This window comes from Hemitrygon akajei, unplaced genomic scaffold, assembly GCF_048418815.1.
Source record: "Hemitrygon akajei unplaced genomic scaffold, sHemAka1.3 Scf000065, whole genome shotgun sequence".
In the NCBI taxonomy this organism is placed as follows: Eukaryota; Metazoa; Chordata; class Chondrichthyes; order Myliobatiformes; family Dasyatidae; genus Hemitrygon; species Hemitrygon akajei.
In genome coordinates this window covers 4,703,272-4,727,390 of record NW_027331951.1, presented here as the reverse complement: position 1 = coordinate 4,727,390, position 24,119 = coordinate 4,703,272, and the positions used below count along the sequence as shown (strand labels likewise).

At 50.1% G+C, this 24,119-nt stretch overlaps 1 protein-coding gene across 1 annotated transcript in view; it reads left to right on the top strand.

Moving 5' to 3' along the window:
• LOC140721934 (NACHT, LRR and PYD domains-containing protein 12-like) overlaps positions 1-20,127 on the top strand; it is a 76,890-nt gene extending 56,763 nt beyond the window's left edge. Inside the window, exons 9-11 of the mRNA XM_073036756.1 lie at positions 19,066-19,152; positions 19,310-19,480; positions 19,636-20,127. Coding sequence (XP_072892857.1) covers positions 19,066-19,152; positions 19,310-19,480; positions 19,636-19,807 — 430 coding nt within the window. The 3' untranslated portion in view covers positions 19,808-20,127. The remainder of the gene's footprint in view (positions 1-19,065; positions 19,153-19,309; positions 19,481-19,635) is intronic.
• Positions 20,128-24,119: the final 3,992 nt, after the last annotated feature.

Sequence of the window (24,119 nt, the reverse complement as noted above, 5' to 3'; positions counted from 1 at the left end):
TGTCGTTTCTGCTAGGCTATCCGTCCAGTCAACTTTGGCCAGCTCCTCCCTCATGGCTCCATAGTTTCCCCTGTTCATCTGCAACACTGACACCTCCGAGCTGCCCTTATCCTCCTCAAACTGCAGATAAAATCATATCATGTTATGGTCACTACCTCCTAATGGCTCCTTTACTTCAAGATCGCTTATCAAATCCTGTTCATTACACAAGACAAAATCCAGAATAGCCTTGTCCCTGGTCGGCTCTCGTACAAGCTGTTCCAAGAATGCATCCCGTAGGCACTCTACAAACTCCCTATCCTGGGGTCCAGCACCAAACTGTTTCTCCCAGTTCACCTGCATGGTTAAATTCCCCATCCCCCTTCCTGCTGTGGGATCTCTCTTCTTCATCCCCTTCCTCCTGTGGCATCTCTCTTCCCCAGCCCCCTTCCTCCTGTGGGATCTCTCTTCCCCATCCCCCTTCCTACTGTGGGATCTCTCTTCTTCATCCCCTTCCTCCTGTGGGATCCCTCTTCCCCATCCCCCTTCCTACTGTGGGATCTCTCTTCCCCATCCCCCTACCTCCTGTGGGATCTCTTTTCCACATCCCCCTTCCTCCTGTGGGATCTCTCTTCCCCATCTCCCTTCCTTCTGTGGGAATTCTCGTCCCCTTCCCCTTCCTCCTGTGGTATCTCTCTTTCCCATCCCCCTACCTCCTGTTGGATCTCTCTTCCTGATTCTGCTTTCTACTGTGGGATCACTCTTCCCCATCCACTTCCTCCTGCCGGAAATTTCCTCCCCATCCCCCGTCCTCCTGTGGGATCTCTCTTACACATCCCCCATCCTCCTGTGGGACAATAGACAATAGGTGCAGAATTAGACCATTCGGCCCTTCGAGCCTGCACCTCCATTTTGAGATCATGGCTGATCATCTACTATCAATACCCGGTTCCTGCCTTGTCTCCATATCCCTTGATTCCCCTATCCATAAGATAGCTATCCAGCTCCTTCTTGAAAGCATCCAGAGAATTGGCCTCCACTTCCTTCCGAGGCAGTACATTCTAGACACCCACAACTCTCTGGGAGAAATTTTTCCTTAACTCTGTCCAAAATGACCTACCCCTTATTCTCAAACCATGCCCTCTGGTACTGGACTCTCCCAGCATCTGGAACATATTTCCTGCCTCTATCTTGTCCAGTCCCTTAATCTTCTATGTTTCAATCAGATCCCTTCTCAATCCCCTTAATTCCAGTGTGTACAAGCCCAGTCTCTCTAACCTCTCTGCGTAAGACAGTCCAGACATCCCAGGAATTAACCTTGTGAATCTCGGCTGCACTTCCTCTACAGACAGGATGTCCTTCCTTAACCCTGGAGACCAAAACTGTACACAATACTCCAGCTGTGGTCTCACCAGGGCTCTGTACAAATGCAAGAGGATTTCCTTGCTCTTGTACTCAATTCCCTTTGTAATAAAGGCCAACATTCCATTAGCCTTCTGCACTGCCTGTTGCACTTGCTCATTCACCTTCAGTGACTGATGAACAAGGACTCCTAGATCTCTTTGTATTTCTCCCTTACCTAACTCTACACCGTTCAGATAATAATCTGCCTTCCTGTGCTTACTCCCAATGTGGATAACCTCACACTTATTCACAGTAAACGCCATCTGCCAAGTATCTGCCCACTCACCCAGCCTATCCAAGTCACCCTGAATTCTCCTAACATCCTCATCACATGTCACACTGGCACCCAGCTTAGTATCATCAACAAATTTGCTGATGTTATTCTCAATGCCTTTATCTAAAACATTGATGTAAATTGTAAAAAGCTGTGCTCCCAATACCGAGCCCTGTGGTACCCCACTAGTCACCACCTGCCATTCCGAGAAACACCCATTCACCGCTACCCTTTGCTTTCTATCTGCCAAACAGTTTTCTATCCATGTCAATGTCTTCCCCCCATGCCCTGAGCTTTGATTTTACCCACCAATCTCCTATGTGGGACCTTATCAAATGCCTTCTGAAAATCAAGGTACACTACATCCACTGGATCTCACCCGTCTAACTTCCTGGTTACATCCTCGAAAAACTCCAACAGATCAGTCAAGCATGATTTACCCTTGGTAAATCCATGCTGGCTAGGCCCAATCCTATCACTGCTATCTAGATATGCCACTATTTCATTCTTAATAATGGACTCTAGCATCTTCCCCACCACTGATGTCAGGCTGACAGGTCGATAGTTCTCTGTTTTCTCCCTCCCTCCTTTCTTAAAAAATGGGATAACATTAGCCATTCTCCAATCCTCAGGAACTGATACTGAATCTAAGGAACATTGGAAAATGATTACCAATGCATCTGCAATTTCTAGGGCCACTTCCTTTAGTACCCTAGGATGCAGACCATCTGGACCTGGGGATTTGTCAGCCTTCAGTCCCATCAGTCTACTCATCACCGTTTCCTTCCTAATGTCAATCTGTTTCATTTTCTCTGTTACCCTATGTCCTTGGCCCATCCATACATCTGGGAGATTGCTTGTGTCTTCCCTAGTGAAGACAGATCTAAAGTACTCATTAAATTCCTCTGCCATTTCTCTGTTTCCCATAACAATTTCACCTAATTCATTCTTCAAGGGCCCAACATTGTTCTTAACTATCTTCTTCCTCTTCACATACGTAAAAAGCTTTTGCTATCTTCCTTTATATTCCTGGCTAGCTTGCGTTCGTACCTCATTTTATTCTCCCCATATTGCCTTTTAAGTTAAGTTCTGTTGTTCTTTAAAAACTTCCCAATCATCTGTCCTCCCACTCACCTTATCTCTGTCATACTTCCTTTTTTTTAATGTTCTGCAATCTCTGACTTCCTTTGTCAACCACTGTGGCCCCTTTCCCCCCTTTGAATCCTTCCTTCTCTGGGAATGAACTGATTTTGCACCTTGTGCATTATTCCCAAGAATACCTGCCATTGCTGTTCCACTGTCTCTTCTGCTAGGACATCCGTCCAGTCAACTTTGGCCAGCTCCTCCCTCATGGCTCCATAGTTTCCCCTGTTCAACTGCAACACTGACACCTCCGAGCTGCGCTTATCCTTCTCAAACTGTAGATAAAAACATATCATGTTATGGTCACTACCACCTAATGGCTCCTTTACTTCAAGATCGCTTATCAAATCCTGTTCAATACACAAGACTAAATCCAGAATAGCCTTGTCCCTGGTCGGCTCTCGTATAAGCTGTTCCAAGAATGCATCCCGTAGGCACTCTACAAACTCCCTTTCCTGAGGTCCAGCACCAAACTGTTTCTCCCAGTTCACCTGCATGTTGAAATTCCCCATCCTCCTACCTCCTGTGGGATCTCTTTTCCACATCCATTTCCTCCTGTGGGATCTCTCTTCCCCATCTCCTTCCTCCTGTCAGATCTCTCTTCCTCATCCCCTTCATCCTGTGGGATCTCGCTTCCCCATCCCCCTCCTTTTGTGGGATCTCTCTTCCCCATCTCCCTTCCTCCTGTGGGATCTCTCTTCCCAATCCCCTTCCTCCTGTGGTATCTCTCTTTCCCATCCCCCTACCTCCTGTTGGATCTCTCTTCCTGATTCTGCTTCCTATTGTGGGATCTCTCTTCCGCATCCAATACCTCCTGCCGGAAATTTCTTCCCAATTCCCCTTCCTCCTGTGGGATCTCTCTTCCACATCCCCCTTCCTCCTGTGGGATCTCTCTTCCCCAGCCCCCTTCATCCTGTGGGATTTCTCTCCTCCATCCCCCTACCTCCAGTGGGATCTCTCTTTCCCATTCTCCTTCCTCTTGTGGGATCTCTCTTCCCCATCTCCCTTCCTTCTGTGGGAATTCTCTTCCAGATCCCCTTCCTCCTGTGGCATCTCTCTTTCCCATCCCCCTACCTCCAGTGGGAACTCTCTTTCCCATTCTCCTTCCTCTTGTGGGATCTCTCTTCCCCATCTCCCTTCCTTCTGTGGGAATTCTCTTCTGGATTCCCTTCCTCCTGTGGGATCTCTCTTTCCCATCCCCCTACCACCTGTTGGATCTCTCTTCCTGATTCTGATTCCTACTGTGGGATCACTCTTCCCCATCCACTTCCTCCTGCCGGAAATTTCCTCCCCATCCCCCGTCCTCCTGTGGGATCTCTCTTACACATCCCCCATCCTCCTGTGGGACAATAGACAATAGGTGCAGAATTAGACCATTCGGCCCTTCGAGCCTGCACCTCCATTTTGAGATCATGGCTGATCATCTACTATCAATACCCGGTTCCTGCCTTGTCCCCATATCCCTTGATTCCCCTATCCATAAGATACCTATATAGCTCCTTCTTGAAAGCATCAAGAGAATTGGCCTCCACTTCCTTCTGAGGCAGTACATTCCAGACACCCACAACTCTCTGGGAGAAATTTTTCCTTAACTCTGTCCAAAATGACCTACCCCTTATTCTCAAACCATGCCCTCTGGTACTGGACTCTCCCAGCATCTGGAACATATTTCCTGCCTCTATCTTGTCCAATCCCTTAATAATCTTCTATGTTTCAATCAGATCCCTTCTTAGTCTCCTTAATTCCAGTGTGTACAAGCCCAGTCTCTCTAACCTCTCTGTGTAAGACAGTCCAGACGTCCCAGGAATTAACCTCGTGAATCTCGGCTGCACTTCCTCTACAGCTAGGATGTCCTTCCATAACCCTGGAGACCAAAACTGTACACAATACTCCAGGTGTGGTCTCACCAGGGATCTGTACAAATGCAAGAGGTTTTCCTTGCTCTTGCACTCAATTCCCTTTGTAATAAAGGCCAACATTCCATTAGCCTTCTTCACTGCCTGCTGCACTTGCTTTCACCTTCAGTGACTGATGAACAAGGACTCCTAGATCTCTCTGTATTTCTCCCTTACCTAACTCTACACCGTTCAGATAATAATCTGCCTTCCTGTGCTTACTCCCAAAGTGGATAACCTCACACTTATTCACATTAAACGTCATCTGCCAAGTATCTGCCCACTCACCCAGCCTATCCAATTCACCCTGAATTCTCCTAACATCCTCATCACATGTCACACTGCCACCCAGCTTAGTATCATCAGCAAATTTGCTGATGTTATTCTCAATGCTTTCATCTAAATCGTTGATGTAAATCGTAAACAGCTGTGGTCCCAATTCCGAGCCCTATGGCACCCCACTAGTCACCACCTGCCATTCCGAGAAACACCCATTCACCGCTACCCTTTGCTTTCTATCTGCCAACTAGTTTTCTATCCATGTCAATGTCTTCCCCCCAGTGCTGTGAGCTTTGATTTTACCCACCAATCTCCTATGTGGGACCTTATCAAATGCCTTCTGAAAATCGAGGCACACTACATCCACTGGATCTCACCCGTCTAACTTCCTGGTTACATCCTCGAAAAACTCCAACAGATCAGTCAAGCATGATTTACCCTTGGTAAATCCATGCTGGCTCGGCCCAATCCTATCACTGCTATCTAGATATGCCACTATTTCATCCTTAATAATGGACTCTAGCATCTTCCCCACCACTGATGTCAGGATGACAGGTCGTTAGTTCTCTGTTTACTCCCTCCCTCCTTTCTTAAAAAGTGGGATAACATTAGCCATTCTCCAATCCTCAGGAACTGATCCTGAATCTAAGGAACATTGGAAAATGATTACCAATGCATCCGCAATTTCCAGGGACACCTCCTTTAGTACCCTAGGATGCAGACCATCTGGACTTGGGGATTTCTCAGCCTTCAGTCCCATCAGTCTACTCATCACCGTTTCCTTCCTAATGTCAATCTGTTTCATTTCCTCTGTTACCCTATTTCCTTGGCCCATCCATACATCTGGGAGATTGCTTGTGTCTTCCTTAGAGAAAACAGATCTAAAGTACTCATTAAATTTTTCTGCCATTTCTCTGTTTCCCATATAAATTTCACCCAATTCATTCTTCAAGGGCCCAACATTGTTCTTAACTATATTCTTTCTCTTCACATACCGAAAAAAGCTTTTGCTATCTTCCTTTATATTCCTGGCTAGCTTGCGTTCGTACCTCATTTTATTCTCCCCATATTGCCTTTTTAGTTAAGTTCTATTGTTCCTTAAAAACTTCCCAATCATCTGTCCTCCCACTCAGCTTAGCTCTGTCATACTTCCTTTTTTTTAATGTTCTGCAATCTCTGACTTCCTTTGTCAACCACTGTGGCCCCTTTCCCCCCTTTGAATCCTTCCTTCTCAGGGGATGAACTGATTTTGCACCTTGTGCATTATTCCCAAGAATACCTGCAGTTGCTGTTCCACTGTCTTTTCTGCTAGGCTATCCGTCCAGTCAACTTTGGCCAGCTCATCCCTCATGGCTCCATAGTTTCCCCTGTTCATCTGCAACACTGACACCTCCGAGCTGCCCTTATCCTTCTCAAACTGTAGATAAAAACATACCATGTTATGGTCACTACCTCCTAATGGCTCCTTTACTTCAAGATCGCTTATCAAACCCTGTTCATTACACAAGACTAAATCCAGAATAGCCTTGTCCCTGGTCGGCTCTCGTACAAGCTGTTCCAAGAATGCATCCCGTAGGCACTCTACAAACTCCCTATCCTGGGGTCCAGCACCAAACTGTTTCTCCCAGTTCACCTGCATGTTGAAATTCCCCATACCCCTTCCTCCTGTGGGATCTCTTTTCCACATCCCCCTTCCTCCTGTGGGATCTCTCTTCCCCAGCCCCCTTCATCCTGTGGGATTTCTCTCCTCCATCCCCCTACCTCCAGTGGGATCTCTCTTTCCCATTCTCCTTCCTCTTGTGGGATCTCTCTTCCCCATCTCCCTTCCTTCTGTGGGAATTCTCTTCCAGATCCCCTTCCTCCTGTGGCATCTCTCTTTCCCATCCCCCTACCTCCAGTGGGAACTCTCTTTCCCATTCTCCTTCCTCTTGTGGGATCTCTCTTCCCCATCTCCCTTCCTTCTGTGGGAATTCTCTTCTGGATTCCCTTCCTCCTGTGGGATCTCTCTTTCCCATCCCCCTACCACCTGTTGGATCTCTCTTCCTGATTCTGATTCCTACTGTGGGATCACTCTTCCCCATCCACTTCCTCCTGCCGGAAATTTCCTCCCCATCCCCCGTCCTCCTGTGGGATCTCTCTTACACATCCCCCATCCTCCTGTGGGACAATAGACAATAGGTGCAGAATTAGACCATTCGGCCCTTCGAGCCTGCACCTCCATTTTGAGATCATGGCTGATCATCTACTATCAATACCCGGTTCCTGCCTTGTCCCCATATCCCTTGATTCCCCTATCCATAAGATACCTATATAGCTCCTTCTTGAAAGCATCAAGAGAATTGGCCTCCACTTCCTTCTGAGGCAGTACATTCCAGACACCCACAACTCTCTGGGAGAAATTTTTCCTTAACTCTGTCCAAAATGACCTACCCCTTATTCTCAAACCATGCCCTCTGGTACTGGACTCTCCCAGCATCTGGAACATATTTCCTGCCTCTATCTTGTCCAATCCCTTAATAATCTTCTATGTTTCAATCAGATCCCTTCTTAGTCTCCTTAATTCCAGTGTGTACAAGCCCAGTCTCTCTAACCTCTCTGTGTAAGACAGTCCAGACGTCCCAGGAATTAACCTCGTGAATCTCGGCTGCACTTCCTCTACAGCTAGGATGTCCTTCCATAACCCTGGAGACCAAAACTGTACACAATACTCCAGGTGTGGTCTCACCAGGGATCTGTACAAATGCAAGAGGTTTTCCTTGCTCTTGCACTCAATTCCCTTTGTAATAAAGGCCAACATTCCATTAGCCTTCTTCACTGCCTGCTGCACTTGCTTTCACCTTCAGTGACTGATGAACAAGGACTCCTAGATCTCTCTGTATTTCTCCCTTACCTAACTCTACACCGTTCAGATAATAATCTGCCTTCCTGTGCTTACTCCCAAAGTGGATAACCTCACACTTATTCACATTAAACGTCATCTGCCAAGTATCTGCCCACTCACCCAGCCTATCCAATTCACCCTGAATTCTCCTAACATCCTCATCACATGTCACACTGCCACCCAGCTTAGTATCATCAGCAAATTTGCTGATGTTATTCTCAATGCCTTCATCTAAATCGTTGATGTAAATCGTAAACAGCTGTGGTCCCAATTCCGAGCCCTATGGCACCCCACTAGTCACTACCTGCCATTCCGAGAAACACCCATTCACCGCTACCCTTTGCTTTCTATCTGCCAACTAGTTTTCTATCCATGTCAATGTCTTCCCCCCGGTGCTGTGAGCTTTGATTTTACCCACCAATCTCCTATGTGGGACCTTATCAAATGCCTTCTGAAAATCGAGGCACACTACATCCACTGGATCTCACCCGTCTAACTTCCTGGTTACATCCTCGAAAAACTCCAACAGATCAGTCAAGCATGATTTACCCTTGGTAAATCCATGCTGGCTCGGCCCAATCCTATCACTGCTATCTAGATATGCCACTATTTCATCCTTAATAATGGACTCTAGCATCTTCCCCACCACCGATGTCAGGCTGACAGGTCGATAGTTCTCTGTTTTCTCCCTCCCTCCTTTCTTAAAAAGTGGGATAACATTAGCCATTCTCCAATCCTCAGGAACTGATCCTGAATCTAAGGAACATTGGAAAATGATTACCAATGCATCCGCAATTTCCAGGGACACCTCCTTTAGTACCCTAGGATGCAGACCATCTGGACTTGGGGATTTCTCAGCCTTCAGTCCCATCAGTCTACTCATCACCGTTTCCTTCCTAATGTCAATCTGTTTCATTTCCTCTGTTACCCTATTTCCTTGGCCCATCCATACATCTGGGAGATTGCTTGTGTCTTCCTTAGAGAAAACAGATCTAAAGTACTCATTAAATTTTTCTGCCATTTCTCTGTTTCCCATATAAATTTCACCCAATTCATTCTTCAAGGGCCCAACATTGTTCTTAACTATATTCTTTCTCTTCACATACCGAAAAAAGCTTTTGCTATCTTCCTTTATATTCCTGGCGAGCTTGCGTTCGTACCTCATTTTATTCTCCCCATATTGCCTTTTTAGTTAAGTTCTATTGTTCCTTAAAAACTTCCCAATCATCTGTCCTCCCACTCAGCTTAGCTCTTTCATACTTCCTTTTTTTTAATGTTCTGCAATCTCTGACTTCCTTTGTCAACCACTGTGGCCCCTTTCCCCGCTTTGAATCCTTCCTTCTCAGGGGATGAACTGATTTTGCACCTTGTGCATTATTCCCAAGAATACCTGCAGTTGCTGTTCCACTGTCTTTTCTGCTAGGCTATCCGTCCAGTCAACTTTGGCCAGCTCATCCCTCATGGCTCCGTAGTTTCCCCTGTTCATCTGCAACACTGACACCTCCGAGCTGCCCTTATCCTTCTCAAACTGTAGATAAAAACATACCATGTTATGGTCACTACCTCCTAATGGCTCCTTTACTTCAAGATCGCTTATCAAACCCTGTTCATTACACAAGACTAAATCCAGAATAGCCTTGTCCCTGGTCGGCTCTCGTACAAGCTGTTCCAAGAATGCATCCCGTAGGCACTCTACAAACTCCCTATCCTGGGGTCCAGCACCAAACTGTTTCTCCCAGTTCACCTGTATGTTGAAATTACCCATCCCCCTTCCTCCTGTGGGATCTCTTTTTCCCCATCCATTTCCTCCTGTGGGATCTCACCTTCCCATTCCCTTCCTCCTGTTGGATCTCTCTTCCCCATCCACTTCCTCCTGAGGGATCTCTGTTCCCCATCCCCCCTCCTTCTATGGGATCTCTCTTCCTCATCCCCTTCCTCCTGTGGGATCTCTTCCCCATCCCGCTCCTTTTGTGGGATCTCTCTTTCCCATCCCCCTACCTCCTGTGGGATCTCTCTTCCCCATCCCCCTTCCTCCTGTGGTATCTCTTTTTCCCATCACCCTACCTCCTGTTGGATCTCTCTTCCTGATTCTGCTTCCTATTGTGGGATCTCTCTTCCCCATCCAATTCCTCCTGCCGGAAATTTCTTCCCCATCCCCTTTCTCCTGGGGGATCTCTCTTCCCCATCCCCCTTCCTCCAGAGAGATCACTGTTCCCCAACGTCCTTCCTCCTGTGGGATATCTCTTCCCCATCCGCCTTCCTCCTGTGGGATCTCTCTTCCACATCCCCTTCCTCCTGTGGGATCTCCCTGCCCCATCCGACTTCCCCCTGTGGGGTCTCTCCGTCCCATTGCCCTTCCTCCCGTAGGATCTCTTTCCTATCCCCCTCCCTCCTGTAGGATGTTTCTTCCCCATTCTCCTTCCTCCTGTGGGATCTCTCTTCCCCATCCCCTTCCTCCTGTTGGATCTCTCTTCCTGATTCTGATTCCTACTGTGGGATCACTCTTCCCCATCCACTTCCTCCTGCCGGAAATTTCCTCCCCATCCCCCGTCCTCCTGTGGGATCTCTCTTACACATCCCCCATCCTCCTGTGGGACAATAGACAATAGGTGCAGAATTAGACCATTCGGCCCTTCGAGCCTGCACCTCCATTTTGAGATCATGGCTGATCATCTACTATCAATACCCGGTTCCTGCCTTGTCCCCATATCCCTTGATTCCCCTATCCATAAGATACCTATATAGCTCCTTCTTGAAAGCATCAAGAGAATTGGCCTCCACTTCCTTCTGAGGCAGTACATTCCAGACACCCACAACTCTCTGGGAGAAATTTTTCCTTAACTCTGTCCAAAATGACCTACCCCTTATTCTCAAACCATGCCCTCTGGTACTGGACTCTCCCAGCATCTGGAACATATTTCCTGCCTCTATCTTGTCCAATCCCTTAATAATCTTCTATGTTTCAATCAGATCCCTTCTTAGTCTCCTTAATTCCAGTGTGTACAAGCCCAGTCTCTCTAACCTCTCTGTGTAAGACAGTCCAGACGTCCCAGGAATTAACCTCGTGAATCTCGGCTGCACTTCCTCTACAGCTAGGATGTCCTTCCATAACCCTGGAGACCAAAACTGTACACAATACTCCAGGTGTGGTCTCACCAGGGATCTGTACAAATGCAAGAGGTTTTCCTTGCTCTTGCACTCAATTCCCTTTGTAATAAAGGCCAACATTCCATTAGCCTTCTTCACTGCCTGCTGCACTTGCTTTCACCTTCAGTGACTGATGAACAAGGACTCCTAGATCTCTCTGTATTTCTCCCTTACCTAACTCTACACCGTTCAGATAATAATCTGCCTTCCTGTGCTTACTCCCAAAGTGGATAACCTCACACTTATTCACATTAAACGTCATCTGCCAAGTATCTGCCCACTCACCCAGCCTATCCAATTCACCCTGAATTCTCCTAACATCCTCATCACATGTCACACTGCCACCCAGCTTAGTATCATCAGCAAATTTGCTGATGTTATTCTCAATGCTTTCATCTAAATCGTTGATGTAAATCGTAAACAGCTGTGGTCCCAATTCCGAGCCCTATGGCACCCCACTAGTCACCACCTGCCATTCCGAGAAACACCCATTCACCGCTACCCTTTGCTTTCTATCTGCCAACTAGTTTTCTATCCATGTCAATGTCTTCCCCCCAGTGCTGTGAGCTTTGATTTTACCCACCAATCTCCTATGTGGGACCTTATCAAATGCCTTCTGAAAATCGAGGCACACTACATCCACTGGATCTCACCCGTCTAACTTCCTGGTTACATCCTCGAAAAACTCCAACAGATCAGTCAAGCATGATTTACCCTTGGTAAATCCATGCTGGCTCGGCCCAATCCTATCACTGCTATCTAGATATGCCACTATTTCATCCTTAATAATGGACTCTAGCATCTTCCCCACCACTGATGTCAGGATGACAGGTCGTTAGTTCTCTGTTTACTCCCTCCCTCCTTTCTTAAAAAGTGGGATAACATTAGCCATTCTCCAATCCTCAGGAACTGATCCTGAATCTAAGGAACATTGGAAAATGATTACCAATGCATCCGCAATTTCCAGGGACACCTCCTTTAGTACCCTAGGATGCAGACCATCTGGACTTGGGGATTTCTCAGCCTTCAGTCCCATCAGTCTACTCATCACCGTTTCCTTCCTAATGTCAATCTGTTTCATTTCCTCTGTTACCCTATTTCCTTGGCCCATCCATACATCTGGGAGATTGCTTGTGTCTTCCTTAGAGAAAACAGATCTAAAGTACTCATTAAATTTTTCTGCCATTTCTCTGTTTCCCATATAAATTTCACCCAATTCATTCTTCAAGGGCCCAACATTGTTCTTAACTATATTCTTTCTCTTCACATACCGAAAAAAGCTTTTGCTATCTTCCTTTATATTCCTGGCTAGCTTGCGTTCGTACCTCATTTTATTCTCCCCATATTGCCTTTTTAGTTAAGTTCTATTGTTCCTTAAAAACTTCCCAATCATCTGTCCTCCCACTCAGCTTAGCTCTGTCATACTTCCTTTTTTTTAATGTTCTGCAATCTCTGACTTCCTTTGTCAACCACTGTGGCCCCTTTCCCCCCTTTGAATCCTTCCTTCTCAGGGGATGAACTGATTTTGCACCTTGTGCATTATTCCCAAGAATACCTGCAGTTGCTGTTCCACTGTCTTTTCTGCTAGGCTATCCGTCCAGTCAACTTTGGCCAGCTCATCCCTCATGGCTCCATAGTTTCCCCTGTTCATCTGCAACACTGACACCTCCGAGCTGCCCTTATCCTTCTCAAACTGTAGATAAAAACATACCATGTTATGGTCACTACCTCCTAATGGCTCCTTTACTTCAAGATCGCTTATCAAACCCTGTTCATTACACAAGACTAAATCCAGAATAGCCTTGTCCCTGGTCGGCTCTCGTACAAGCTGTTCCAAGAATGCATCCCGTAGGCACTCTACAAACTCCCTATCCTGGGGTCCAGCACCAAACTGTTTCTCCCAGTTCACCTGCATGTTGAAATTCCCCATACCCCTTCCTCCTGTGGGATCTCTTTTCCACATCCCCCTTCCTCCTGTGGGATCTCTCTTCCCCAGCCCCCTTCATCCTGTGGGATTTCTCTCCTCCATCCCCCTACCTCCAGTGGGATCTCTCTTTCCCATTCTCCTTCCTCTTGTGGGATCTCTCTTCCCCATCTCCCTTCCTTCTGTGGGAATTCTCTTCCAGATCCCCTTCCTCCTGTGGCATCTCTCTTTCCCATCCCCCTACCTCCAGTGGGAACTCTCTTTCCCATTCTCCTTCCTCTTGTGGGATCTCTCTTCCCCATCTCCCTTCCTTCTGTGGGAATTCTCTTCTGGATTCCCTTCCTCCTGTGGGATCTCTCTTTCCCATCCCCCTACCACCTGTTGGATCTCTCTTCCTGATTCTGATTCCTACTGTGGGATCACTCTTCCCCATCCACTTCCTCCTGCCGGAAATTTCCTCCCCATCCCCCGTCCTCCTGTGGGATCTCTCTTACACATCCCCCATCCTCCTGTGGGACAATAGACAATAGGTGCAGAATTAGACCATTCGGCCCTTCGAGCCTGCACCTCCATTTTGAGATCATGGCTGATCATCTACTATCAATACCCGGTTCCTGCCTTGTCCCCATATCCCTTGATTCCCCTATCCATAAGATACCTATATAGCTCCTTCTTGAAAGCATCAAGAGAATTGGCCTCCACTTCCTTCTGAGGCAGTACATTCCAGACACCCACAACTCTCTGGGAGAAATTTTTCCTTAACTCTGTCCAAAATGACCTACCCCTTATTCTCAAACCATGCCCTCTGGTACTGGACTCTCCCAGCATCTGGAACATATTTCCTGCCTCTATCTTGTCCAATCCCTTAATAATCTTCTATGTTTCAATCAGATCCCTTCTTAGTCTCCTTAATTCCAGTGTGTACAAGCCCAGTCTCTCTAACCTCTCTGTGTAAGACAGTCCAGACGTCCCAGGAATTAACCTCGTGAATCTCGGCTGCACTTCCTCTACAGCTAGGATGTCCTTCCATAACCCTGGAGACCAAAACTGTACACAATACTCCAGGTGTGGTCTCACCAGGGATCTGTACAAATGCAAGAGGTTTTCCTTGCTCTTGCACTCAATTCCCTTTGTAATAAAGGCCAACATTCCATTAGCCTTCTTCACTGCCTGCTGCACTTGCTTTCACCTTCAGTGACTGATGAACAAGGACTCCTAGATCTCTCTGTATTTCTCCCTTACCTAACTCTACACCGTTCAGATAATAATCTGCCTTCCTGTGCTTACTCCCAAAGTGGATAACCTCACACTTATTCACATTAAACGTCATCTGCCAAGTATCTGCCCACTCACCCAGCCTATCCAATTCACCCTGAATTCTCCTAACATCCTCATCACATGTCACACTGCCACCCAGCTTAGTATCATCAGCAAATTTGCTGATGTTATTCTCAATGCCTTCATCTAAATCGTTGATGTAAATCGTAAACAGCTGTGGTCCCAATTCCGAGCCCTATGGCACCCCACTAGTCACTACCTGCCATTCCGAGAAACACCCATTCACCGCTACCCTTTGCTTTCTATCTGCCAACTAGTTTTCTATCCATGTCAATGTCTTCCCCCCGGTGCTGTGAGCTTTGATTTTACCCACCAATCTCCTATGTGGGACCTTATCAAATGCCTTCTGAAAATCGAGGCACACTACATCCACTGGATCTCACCCGTCTAACTTCCTGGTTACATCCTCGAAAAACTCCAACAGATCAGTCAAGCATGATTTACCCTTGGTAAATCCATGCTGGCTCGGCCCAATCCTATCACTGCTATCTAGATATGCCACTATTTCATCCTTAATAATGGACTCTAGCATCTTCCCCACCACCGATGTCAGGCTGACAGGTCGATAGTTCTCTGTTTTCTCCCTCCCTCCTTTCTTAAAAAGTGGGATAACATTAGCCATTCTCCAATCCTCAGGAACTGATCCTGAATCTAAGGAACATTGGAAAATGATTACCAATGCATCCGCAATTTCCAGGGACACCTCCTTTAGTACCCTAGGATGCAGACCATCTGGACTTGGGGATTTCTCAGCCTTCAGTCCCATCAGTCTACTCATCACCGTTTCCTTCCTAATGTCAATCTGTTTCATTTCCTCTGTTACCCTATTTCCTTGGCCCATCCATACATCTGGGAGATTGCTTGTGTCTTCCTTAGAGAAAACAGATCTAAAGTACTCATTAAATTTTTCTGCCATTTCTCTGTTTCCCATATAAATTTCACCCAATTCATTCTTCAAGGGCCCAACATTGTTCTTAACTATATTCTTTCTCTTCACATACCGAAAAAAGCTTTTGCTATCTTCCTTTATATTCCTGGCGAGCTTGCGTTCGTACCTCATTTTATTCTCCCCATATTGCCTTTTTAGTTAAGTTCTATTGTTCCTTAAAAACTTCCCAATCATCTGTCCTCCCACTCAGCTTAGCTCTTTCATACTTCCTTTTTTTTAATGTTCTGCAATCTCTGACTTCCTTTGTCAACCACTGTGGCCCCTTTCCCCGCTTTGAATCCTTCCTTCTCAGGGGATGAACTGATTTTGCACCTTGTGCATTATTCCCAAGAATACCTGCAGTTGCTGTTCCACTGTCTTTTCTGCTAGGCTATCCGTCCAGTCAACTTTGGCCAGCTCATCCCTCATGGCTCCGTAGTTTCCCCTGTTCATCTGCAACACTGACACCTCCGAGCTGCCCTTATCCTTCTCAAACTGTAGATAAAAACATACCATGTTATGGTCACTACCTCCTAATGGCTCCTTTACTTCAAGATCGCTTATCAAACCCTGTTCATTACACAAGACTAAATCCAGAATAGCCTTGTCCCTGGTCGGCTCTCGTACAAGCTGTTCCAAGAATGCATCCCGTAGGCACTCTACAAACTCCCTATCCTGGGGTCCAGCACCAAACTGTTTCTCCCAGTTCACCTGTATGTTGAAATTACCCATCCCCCTTCCTCCTGTGGGATCTCTTTTTCCCCATCCATTTCCTCCTGTGGGATCTCACCTTCCCATTCCCTTCCTCCTGTTGGATCTCTCTTCCCCATCCACTTCCTCCTGAGGGATCTCTGTTCCCCATCCCCCCTCCTTCTATGGGATCTCTCTTCCTCATCCCCTTCCTCCTGTGGGATCTCTTCCCCATCCCGCTCCTTTTGTGGGATCTCTCTTTCCCATCCCCCTACCTCCTGTGGGATCTCTCTTCCCCATCCCCCTTCCTCCTGTGGTATCTCTTTTTCCCATCACCCTACCTCCTGTTGGATCTCTCTTCCTGATTCTGCTTCCTATTGTGGGATCTCTCTTCCCCATCCAATTCCTCCTGCCGGAAATTTCTTCCCCATCCCCTTTCTCCTGGGGGATCTCTCTTCCCCATCCCCCTTCCTCCAGAGAGATCACTGTTCCCCAACGTCCTTCCTCCTGTGGGATATCTCTTCCCCATCCGCCTTCCTCCTGTGGGATCTCTCTTCCACATCCCCTTCCTCCTGTGGGATCTCCCTGCCCCATCCGACTTCCCCCTGTGGGGTCTCTCCGTCCCATTGCCCTTCCTCCCGTAGGATCTCTTTCCTATCCCCCTCCCTCCTGTAGGATGTTTCTTCCCCATTCTCCTTCCTCCTGTGGGATCTCTCTTCCCCATCCCCTTCCTCCTGTGGGATCTCTCTTCCCCATCCCCTTCCTCCTGTGGGATCTCTCTTCCCCATCCACCTCTTCATTTGGGATCTCTCTACCCCATCGCCCTTCCTCATGTGGGATCTCTCTTCCCCAACCCCCTTCCTCCTGAGGGATCTCTTTTTCCTCATCCCCCTTCCTCCTGTGGCATCTCTCTTCCCCATCATCCTGTGGGATCTCTCTTCCCTATCCCCCTTTCCTCCGGAGGGATCTCCTTTTCCCATCACCCTACCTCCTGTTGGATCTCTCTTCCTGATTCTGCTTCCTATTGTGGGATCTCTCTTCCCCATCCAATTCCTCCTGCTGGAAATTTCTTCCCCATCCCCTTCCTCCAGAGAGATCACTGTTCCCCAACGTCCTACCTCCTGTGGGATATCTCTTCCCCATCCGCCTTCCTCCTGTGGGATCTCTCTTCCACATCCCCTTCCCCCTGTGGGATCTCTGTTTCCCAACCCCCTTCCTCTGTGGGATCTCCCTGCCCCATCTGACTTCCCCCTGTGGGGTCTCTCCGTCCCATTGCCCGTCCTCCCGTAGGATCTCTTTCCTATCCCCCTCCCTCCTGTAGGATGTTTTTTCCCCATTCTCCTTCCTCCTGTCGGATCTCTCTTCCCCATCCCCTTCCTCCTGTGGGATCTCTCTTCCCCATCCACCTCTTCTTGTGGGATCTCTCTACCCCATCGCCCTTCCTCATGTGGGATCTCTCTTCCCCAGCCCCCTTCCTCCTGAGGGATCTCTTTTTCCCCATCCCCCTTCTGCCTGTCAGATCTCTCTTCCACATCCCCCTCCTCTTGAGGGATCTCTCTTCCCCAACACCCTTCCTCCTGTGGGATCTCTCTTCCCCATCTCCTTCTTCCTGTGGGATCTCTCTTCCCCATCCCCTTTCCACCTGTGGGATCTCTCTTCCCCATCCCCCTTCCTCCTGTGGCATCTCTCTTCCCCATCATCCTTCATCCTGTGGGATCTCTCTTCCCCATCATCCTTCATCCTGTGGGATCTCTCTTCCCTATACCCCTTTCCTCCTGTGGGATCTCTCTTCCCTATCCCCCTTTCCTCCGGATGGATCTCTTTTCCCCCATCCATTTCCACCTGTGGGATCTCTCTTCCACATCCCCCTTCCTACTGTGGGATCTCTCTTCCCCATCACCTTTCCACCTGTGGGATCTCTCTACCCCATCCCTCTTCCTCCTGTGGGATCTCACTTACCCATCCCCCTTCCTCCTGTGGGATCTCTCTTCCCCACCCCCCTTCCTCCTGTGGGATCTCTCTTCCCCATCCCCCTTCCTCCAGTGGCATCTCTCTTCCCCAGCCCCCTTCCTCCAGTGGGATCTCTCTTCCCCATCCCCCTACCACCTGTTGGATCTCTCTTCCTGATTCTGCTTCCTACTGTGGGATCACTCTTCCCCATCCACTTCCTCCTGCTGGAAATTTCTTCCCCATCCCCCTTTCTCCTGAGGGATCTCTCATTGCCTTCCCCTTCTCCTGTGGGATCTCTCCTGCTGATTCCGTTTCCGACTGTGGGATCTTTTTTTCCCAATCTCTTTCACCCTGTGGGATCTCTTCCCCATCCCTGTCCTCCTGTTGGATCTCTCTTCCCCACCTCCTTCCTCCTATGGGACCTCTTCCCCATCCCCTTCTTCCTGTGAGATCTCCCTTCCCCATCCACCTTCCTCCTGTGGGATCTCTCCTTCCCCATCCCACTTCTTCCTGCCGGATCTCATTTCCTCATCCCCTCCCTCCTGTGTGATATCTCTTCCCCATCCCTTTCTTCCTGTAGATCTCTTTTCCCAATCTCCTTTCTCCTGTGGGATCTCTTTTCCTGATTCAGCTTCCTACTGTCTTCCCCATCCACTTCCTCCTCTGGGATATCTCTTTCCCATCCTCTTCCTCCTGTGGGATCTCTCATCCCCATCCCCCTTTCTCCTGTGGGATCTCTCTTCCCCGTCCCCCGGTGGGATCTCTCCTTCCCCATCCCCCCATAACTGTGGTATCTCTTTTCCCCATCCCACTTCCTCCTGTGGGATCTCGTTTCCCCATCCCTTTCCTCTTGTGTCTTTCCATCCGTTCCCTCAGGTGGGGTCTCTTCCTCCATTTCCCATCGACATTTCCCGATTCACAAAGCTTCCTCACTGTGGGGCTATATCACCCCCATCCCTGCCCCTTCTGACACTCTGTGGTCAGTAACACTTTTCTAGCCAACGGAGAACGAGACAGAAAATGTGGAGTTCACAGGGTCACAGCAACAGACTAAATGACTGACATTGGGTGAATACCCTGGAGCTGGGCAGTGAGGGACATTGACAGTGATGGGAACTCCGATCAGTGATTTACGGAAGGGTTTAATGTTTCCTGAAATATCCGCTTGAGAGAATTACCCTCAGTCCCACGGTTTGTATCACTTTGTTCATCAATTTGTCTGTTTGTGTTTAGACTCGGGGAGAATGACCTGGGAGATTCAGGAGTGAAACTGGTGTCTGCGGCTCTGAGGAACCCGGAGTGTAAAATACAGAAACTGGGGTAAGTACAAGACTGTGGGAGATTGTGTTTACAGTCACTGGGTGTCTGACACTGAACATTAATGTAATCAGTAATTGTGTTACTGATAAACACTGGGGATTTGTACCGTCTCCTGTCTCTCTGTGTCCTTCACCCTCACTCTCTCTCTCATCTCCAGGCTGAACAATGTCGGTCTCACAGATTCTGGGGCCGAGGATCTCGTCTCCGCTCTCAGTACAAACCCATCACTGACGGAGCTGGACCTGAGTGTTAACAAACTGGGAGATTCAGGAGTGAAACTGGTGTCTGCGGCTCTGGGGAACCCGGAGTGTAAAATACAGAAACTGGGGTAAGTACCAGACTGTGGGAGATTGTGTTTACAGTCACTGGGTGTCTGACACTGAACATTAATGTGATCAGTAATTGTGTTACTGATAAACACTGGGGATTTGTACCGTCTCCTGTCTCTCTGTGTCCTTCACCCTCACTCTCTCTCATCTCCAGGCTGATGGATGTCGGTCTCACAGATTCTGGGGCCGAGGATCTCGTCTCCGCTCTCAGTACAAAACCATCACTGACGGGGCTGAACCTGAGTGGAAACTCTCTGACAGACGGATCTCTCCCCGCTCTCCGCCGCCTCATACTGACCCTCCCGAGTCTGAAGCTGATCCGGTGAGTGTTTGTGTTAATGTTCAATGTGATAAAATATCAGCGGATCCGCGGGTTTTCTGGTGATATTTGTCTGTGAGTGTTGTTGAAACATTAACCCCGGTCCCCTGTTACTGACACTGTTGTGTGATCTGTTTATTCCATCTTCATTCTCCATTCTGTTTCAGGCTGTGGAACAATCAGTTCAGTGAGACCGGGGAGAAGGAACTGAGATCTCTGCAGGAAGTCAGACCCGGACTGAGAGTGGAACTGTGAACATCCCCTCCCCTTTAACTGCCCCCTCCCCTATAACTACCCCTCCTCTTTAACTCCTCCCTCCTCTTTAACTCCCCCCTCCTCTTTAACTCCTCCCTCCCCTACAACTCCCCATTCCCCTTTAACTCACCCTCCCCTTTAACCCCCCCTCCCCTTTAACTCCCCCTCCCCTTTAACCTCCCGCCCTTACCTTTAACGGCCGCGCGCAGGGGCTGATTCCCAACGGTTTTAACGGAACTGGCTCCGGTCTCGAGCTCGGTGATATCGGAAGCGCTCCCGCGGTGACGCATTTCCGCCCGTTGTCCGGCGGCGCCACTTCCGCCGGATGTGCGTGTACGAAACTCTCCCGCGTGACCCCCCCGGGGAATTACCCGGACAGGAGGAGCCCGGGGAGGGGGCCGGAGCTCAGTCTGGGACACCGGTGTCCCGGGAGAGAATCCTTTTGCTCCCGTTGCCGAGGACGGTGCATTCGGCAGTCTGGCCGATACAATGGTGTTAAATTGACAAATCCCTCGGCAATGGCCTCGGATCCGCAGCGATCCCGGACACGGCCCTGAAGTGTGATTGGATGCAGAGTGACGGTGAGAGACGGGACTGATTAATCTACCGGTCACCCGTTGTTACCGGTCAGTTAATTGTGAGTGAGTCGGGAACAGTGTGGCGACGCACTTTCTGCGCAGGCGCATGGACTCACAAATAGCCAGCGCGGTGAGCACATCTGACGTCATTTCCGCTCGGAGAGGGCGGGCGCTCGGGATTAAATGCGCAGGCGCACCGGCTCACAAATACCCAGGGATTAAATACCAGCGCCGAGAAGTTTGAATAAACTAGTCTGGAACAGACTCACCGACTGCGTGTCGTTGTCTCTAACTCTGTACATAGTACATCGCTACAACAGTGTATTTATTCCCGCAAGTCAGCTGCTCACATACTGTTTAATTTGCATTTATCATGATGAAATCAATAAACCGCTTTAACTTCCTGCCTTGGTGGCGGACTTGAGTTTTGTTTGAGGTTTCTGATGCCCCCCGCACCCTGTGCACTGTAACAGTGGGTCGGAGCTCCTCACACCGACACAGTAGTGTCTCAGCTCCAGGCTCAGGGAGGTCGGACTGGCAGAGTCTGGGTGCCCAGGATCTCGTCACAATTTAACCCCTTCCTGCCTAACCGTCCCCCCTCCTGTACCCCGCAGACAGTTAATATCGGCTCGAATATCAGACGTGAGTCACTGAGGTCCCGAGTACGAGACGGATGGAGGATGGAATACCGGCGTGAAACACAGAGTGAAGCTCCCTCCACACCGTCCCATCAGACACTCCCGGGGTCAGACACAGAGTGAATCTCCCTCCACACCGACCCATCAGACACTCCCGGGGTCAGACACAGAGTGAATCTCCCTCCACACCGTCCCATCACACACTCCCGGGGTCAGACACAGAGTGAATCTCCCTCCACATCATCCCTCCACACAATCCCGGGGTCAGACACAGAGTGAATCTCCCTCCACACCGTCCCATCACACACTCCCGGGGTCAGACATAGAGTGAATCTCCCTCCACACCGTCCCATCACACACTCCCGGGGTCAGACACAGAGTGAATCTCCCTCCGCACCGTCCCATCACACACTCCCGGGGTCAGACACAGAGTGAATCTCCCTCCGCACCGTCCCATCACACACTCCCGGGCTCAGACACAGAGTGAATCTCCCTCCGCACCGTCCCATCACACACTCCCGGGGCCAGACTCAGAGTGAATCTGCCTCCACACCGTCCCATCACACACTCCCGGGGCCAGACACTGAGTGAATCTCCCTCCACACCGTCCCATCACACACTCCCGGGGCCAGACACAGAGTGAATCTCCCTCCGCACCGTCCCATCACACACTCCCGGGGTCAGACACAGAGTGAATCTCCCTCCACACCGTCCCATCACACATTCCCGGGGTCAGACACAGAGTGAATCACCCTCCACACCGTCCCATCACACACTCCCGGGGTCAAACAGAGTGAATCTACTTCCACACCGTCCCATCACACACTCCCGGGGCCAGACACTGAGTGAATCTCCCACCGCACCGTCCCATCACACTCACACCCGGGGTCGGACACAGTGTGAATCTCCCTCCACACCGTCCCATCACACACTCCCGGGGTCGGACACAGTGTGAATCTCCCTCCACACCGTCCCATCACACACTCCCGGGGACAGACACAGAGTGAATCTCCCTCCAGACCGTCCCATCACACACACCCGGGGTCGGACACAGTGTGAATCTCCCTCCACACCGTCCCATCACACACTCCCGGGGACAGACACAGTGTGAATCTCCCTCCACACCGTCCCATCACACACTCCCGGGGTCAGACACAGAGTGAATCTCCCTCCACACCGTCCCATCACACACTCCCGGGGTCAGATACAGTGTGAAGCTCCCTCCACACCGTCCCATCACACTCACACCCGGGGTCTGACACAGAGTGAATCTCCCTCCGCACCGTCCCGTCACACACTCCCGGGGTCAGACACAGAGTGAATCCCCCTCCACACCGTCCCATCACACACTCCCGGCTTCAGACACAGAGTGCAGCTCCTTCTGCACGGTCCGATTACACAGTGAGGTATTATGAAACAGCGAATCTCCCTCTCTGCCCACTGTCCCCTCTGACCATTCAGTATAGGCTCAGAACTGAGAGATTGATTTGCGGTTGAAGAGGGGAGTCTAACTCCAGAATTCAACTCTCCACCATTCTCTCCACAAATCCCTGTCAACACAGAAAGGGAGGTGTTTGGGGAGGGAGGGGGTGTGACAGAGATGAGGGGGCTGTGGTGGGTATCGGGGAGGGAGGGGGTATGACCTAGACGAGGGGGCTGTGGTGGGTATCGGGGAGGGAGGGGGTGTGACAAGACGAGGGGGCTGTGGTGGGTATCGGGGAGGGAGGCGTTTGGGGAGGGAGGGGGTGTGACAGAGACGAGGGGGCTGTGGTGGGTATCGGGGAGGGAGGGGGTGTGACAGAGACGAGGGGGCTGTGGTGGGTATCGGGGAGGGAGGCGTTTGGGGAGGAAGGGGGTTTGACAGAGACGAGGTGGCTGTGGTGGGTATTGGGGAGGGAGGGGGTGTGACAGAGACGAGGGGGCTGTGGTGGGTATCGGGGAGGGAGGCGTTTGGGGAGGGAGGGGGTTTGACAGACGAGGGGGCTGTGGTGGGTATCGGGGAGGGAGGCGTTTGGGGAGGGAGGGGGGTGTGACAGAGACAAGGGGGCTGTGGTGGGTATCGGGGAGGGAGGCGTTTGGGGAGGGAGGTGGTGTGACAGAGACGAGGGGGCTGTGGTGGGTATCGGGGAGGGAGGCGTTTGGGGAGAGAGGGGGTGTGACAGAGACGAGGGGGCTGTGGTGGGTATCGGGGAGGGAGGGGGTGTGACAGACGAGGGGGCTGTGGTGGGTATCGGGGAGGGAGGGGGTGTGACAGAGACGAGGGGGCTGTGGTGGGTATCGGGGAGGGAGGCGTTTGGGGAGGGAGGTGGTGTGACAGAGACGAGGGGGCTGTGGTGGGTATCGGGGAGGGAGGCGTTTGGGGAGGGAGGGGGTGTGACAGAGACGAGGGGGCTGTGGTGGGTATCGGGGAGGGAGGCGTTTGGGGAGAGAGGGGGTGTGACAGACGAGGGGGCTGTGGTGGGTATCGGGGAGGGAGGCGTTTGGGGAGGGAGGGGGTGTGACAGAGACGGGGGGGCTGTGGTGGGTATCGGGGAGGGAGGCGTTTGGGGAGAGAGGGTGTGTGACAGAGACGAGGGGGCTGTGGTGGGTATCGGGGAGGGAGGCGTTTGGGGAGAGAGGGTGTGTGACAGAGACGAGGGGGCTGTGGTGGGTATCGGGGAGGAGGCGTTTGGGGAGGGAGGGGGTTTGACAGAGACAAGGGGGCTGTGGTGGGTATCGGGGAGGGAGGCGTTTGGGGAGGGAGGGGGGTGTGACAGAGACAAGGGGGCTGTGGTGGGTATCGGGGAGGGAGGGGGGTGTGACAGAGACGAGGGGGCTGTGGTGGGTATCGGGGAGGGAGGCGTTTGGG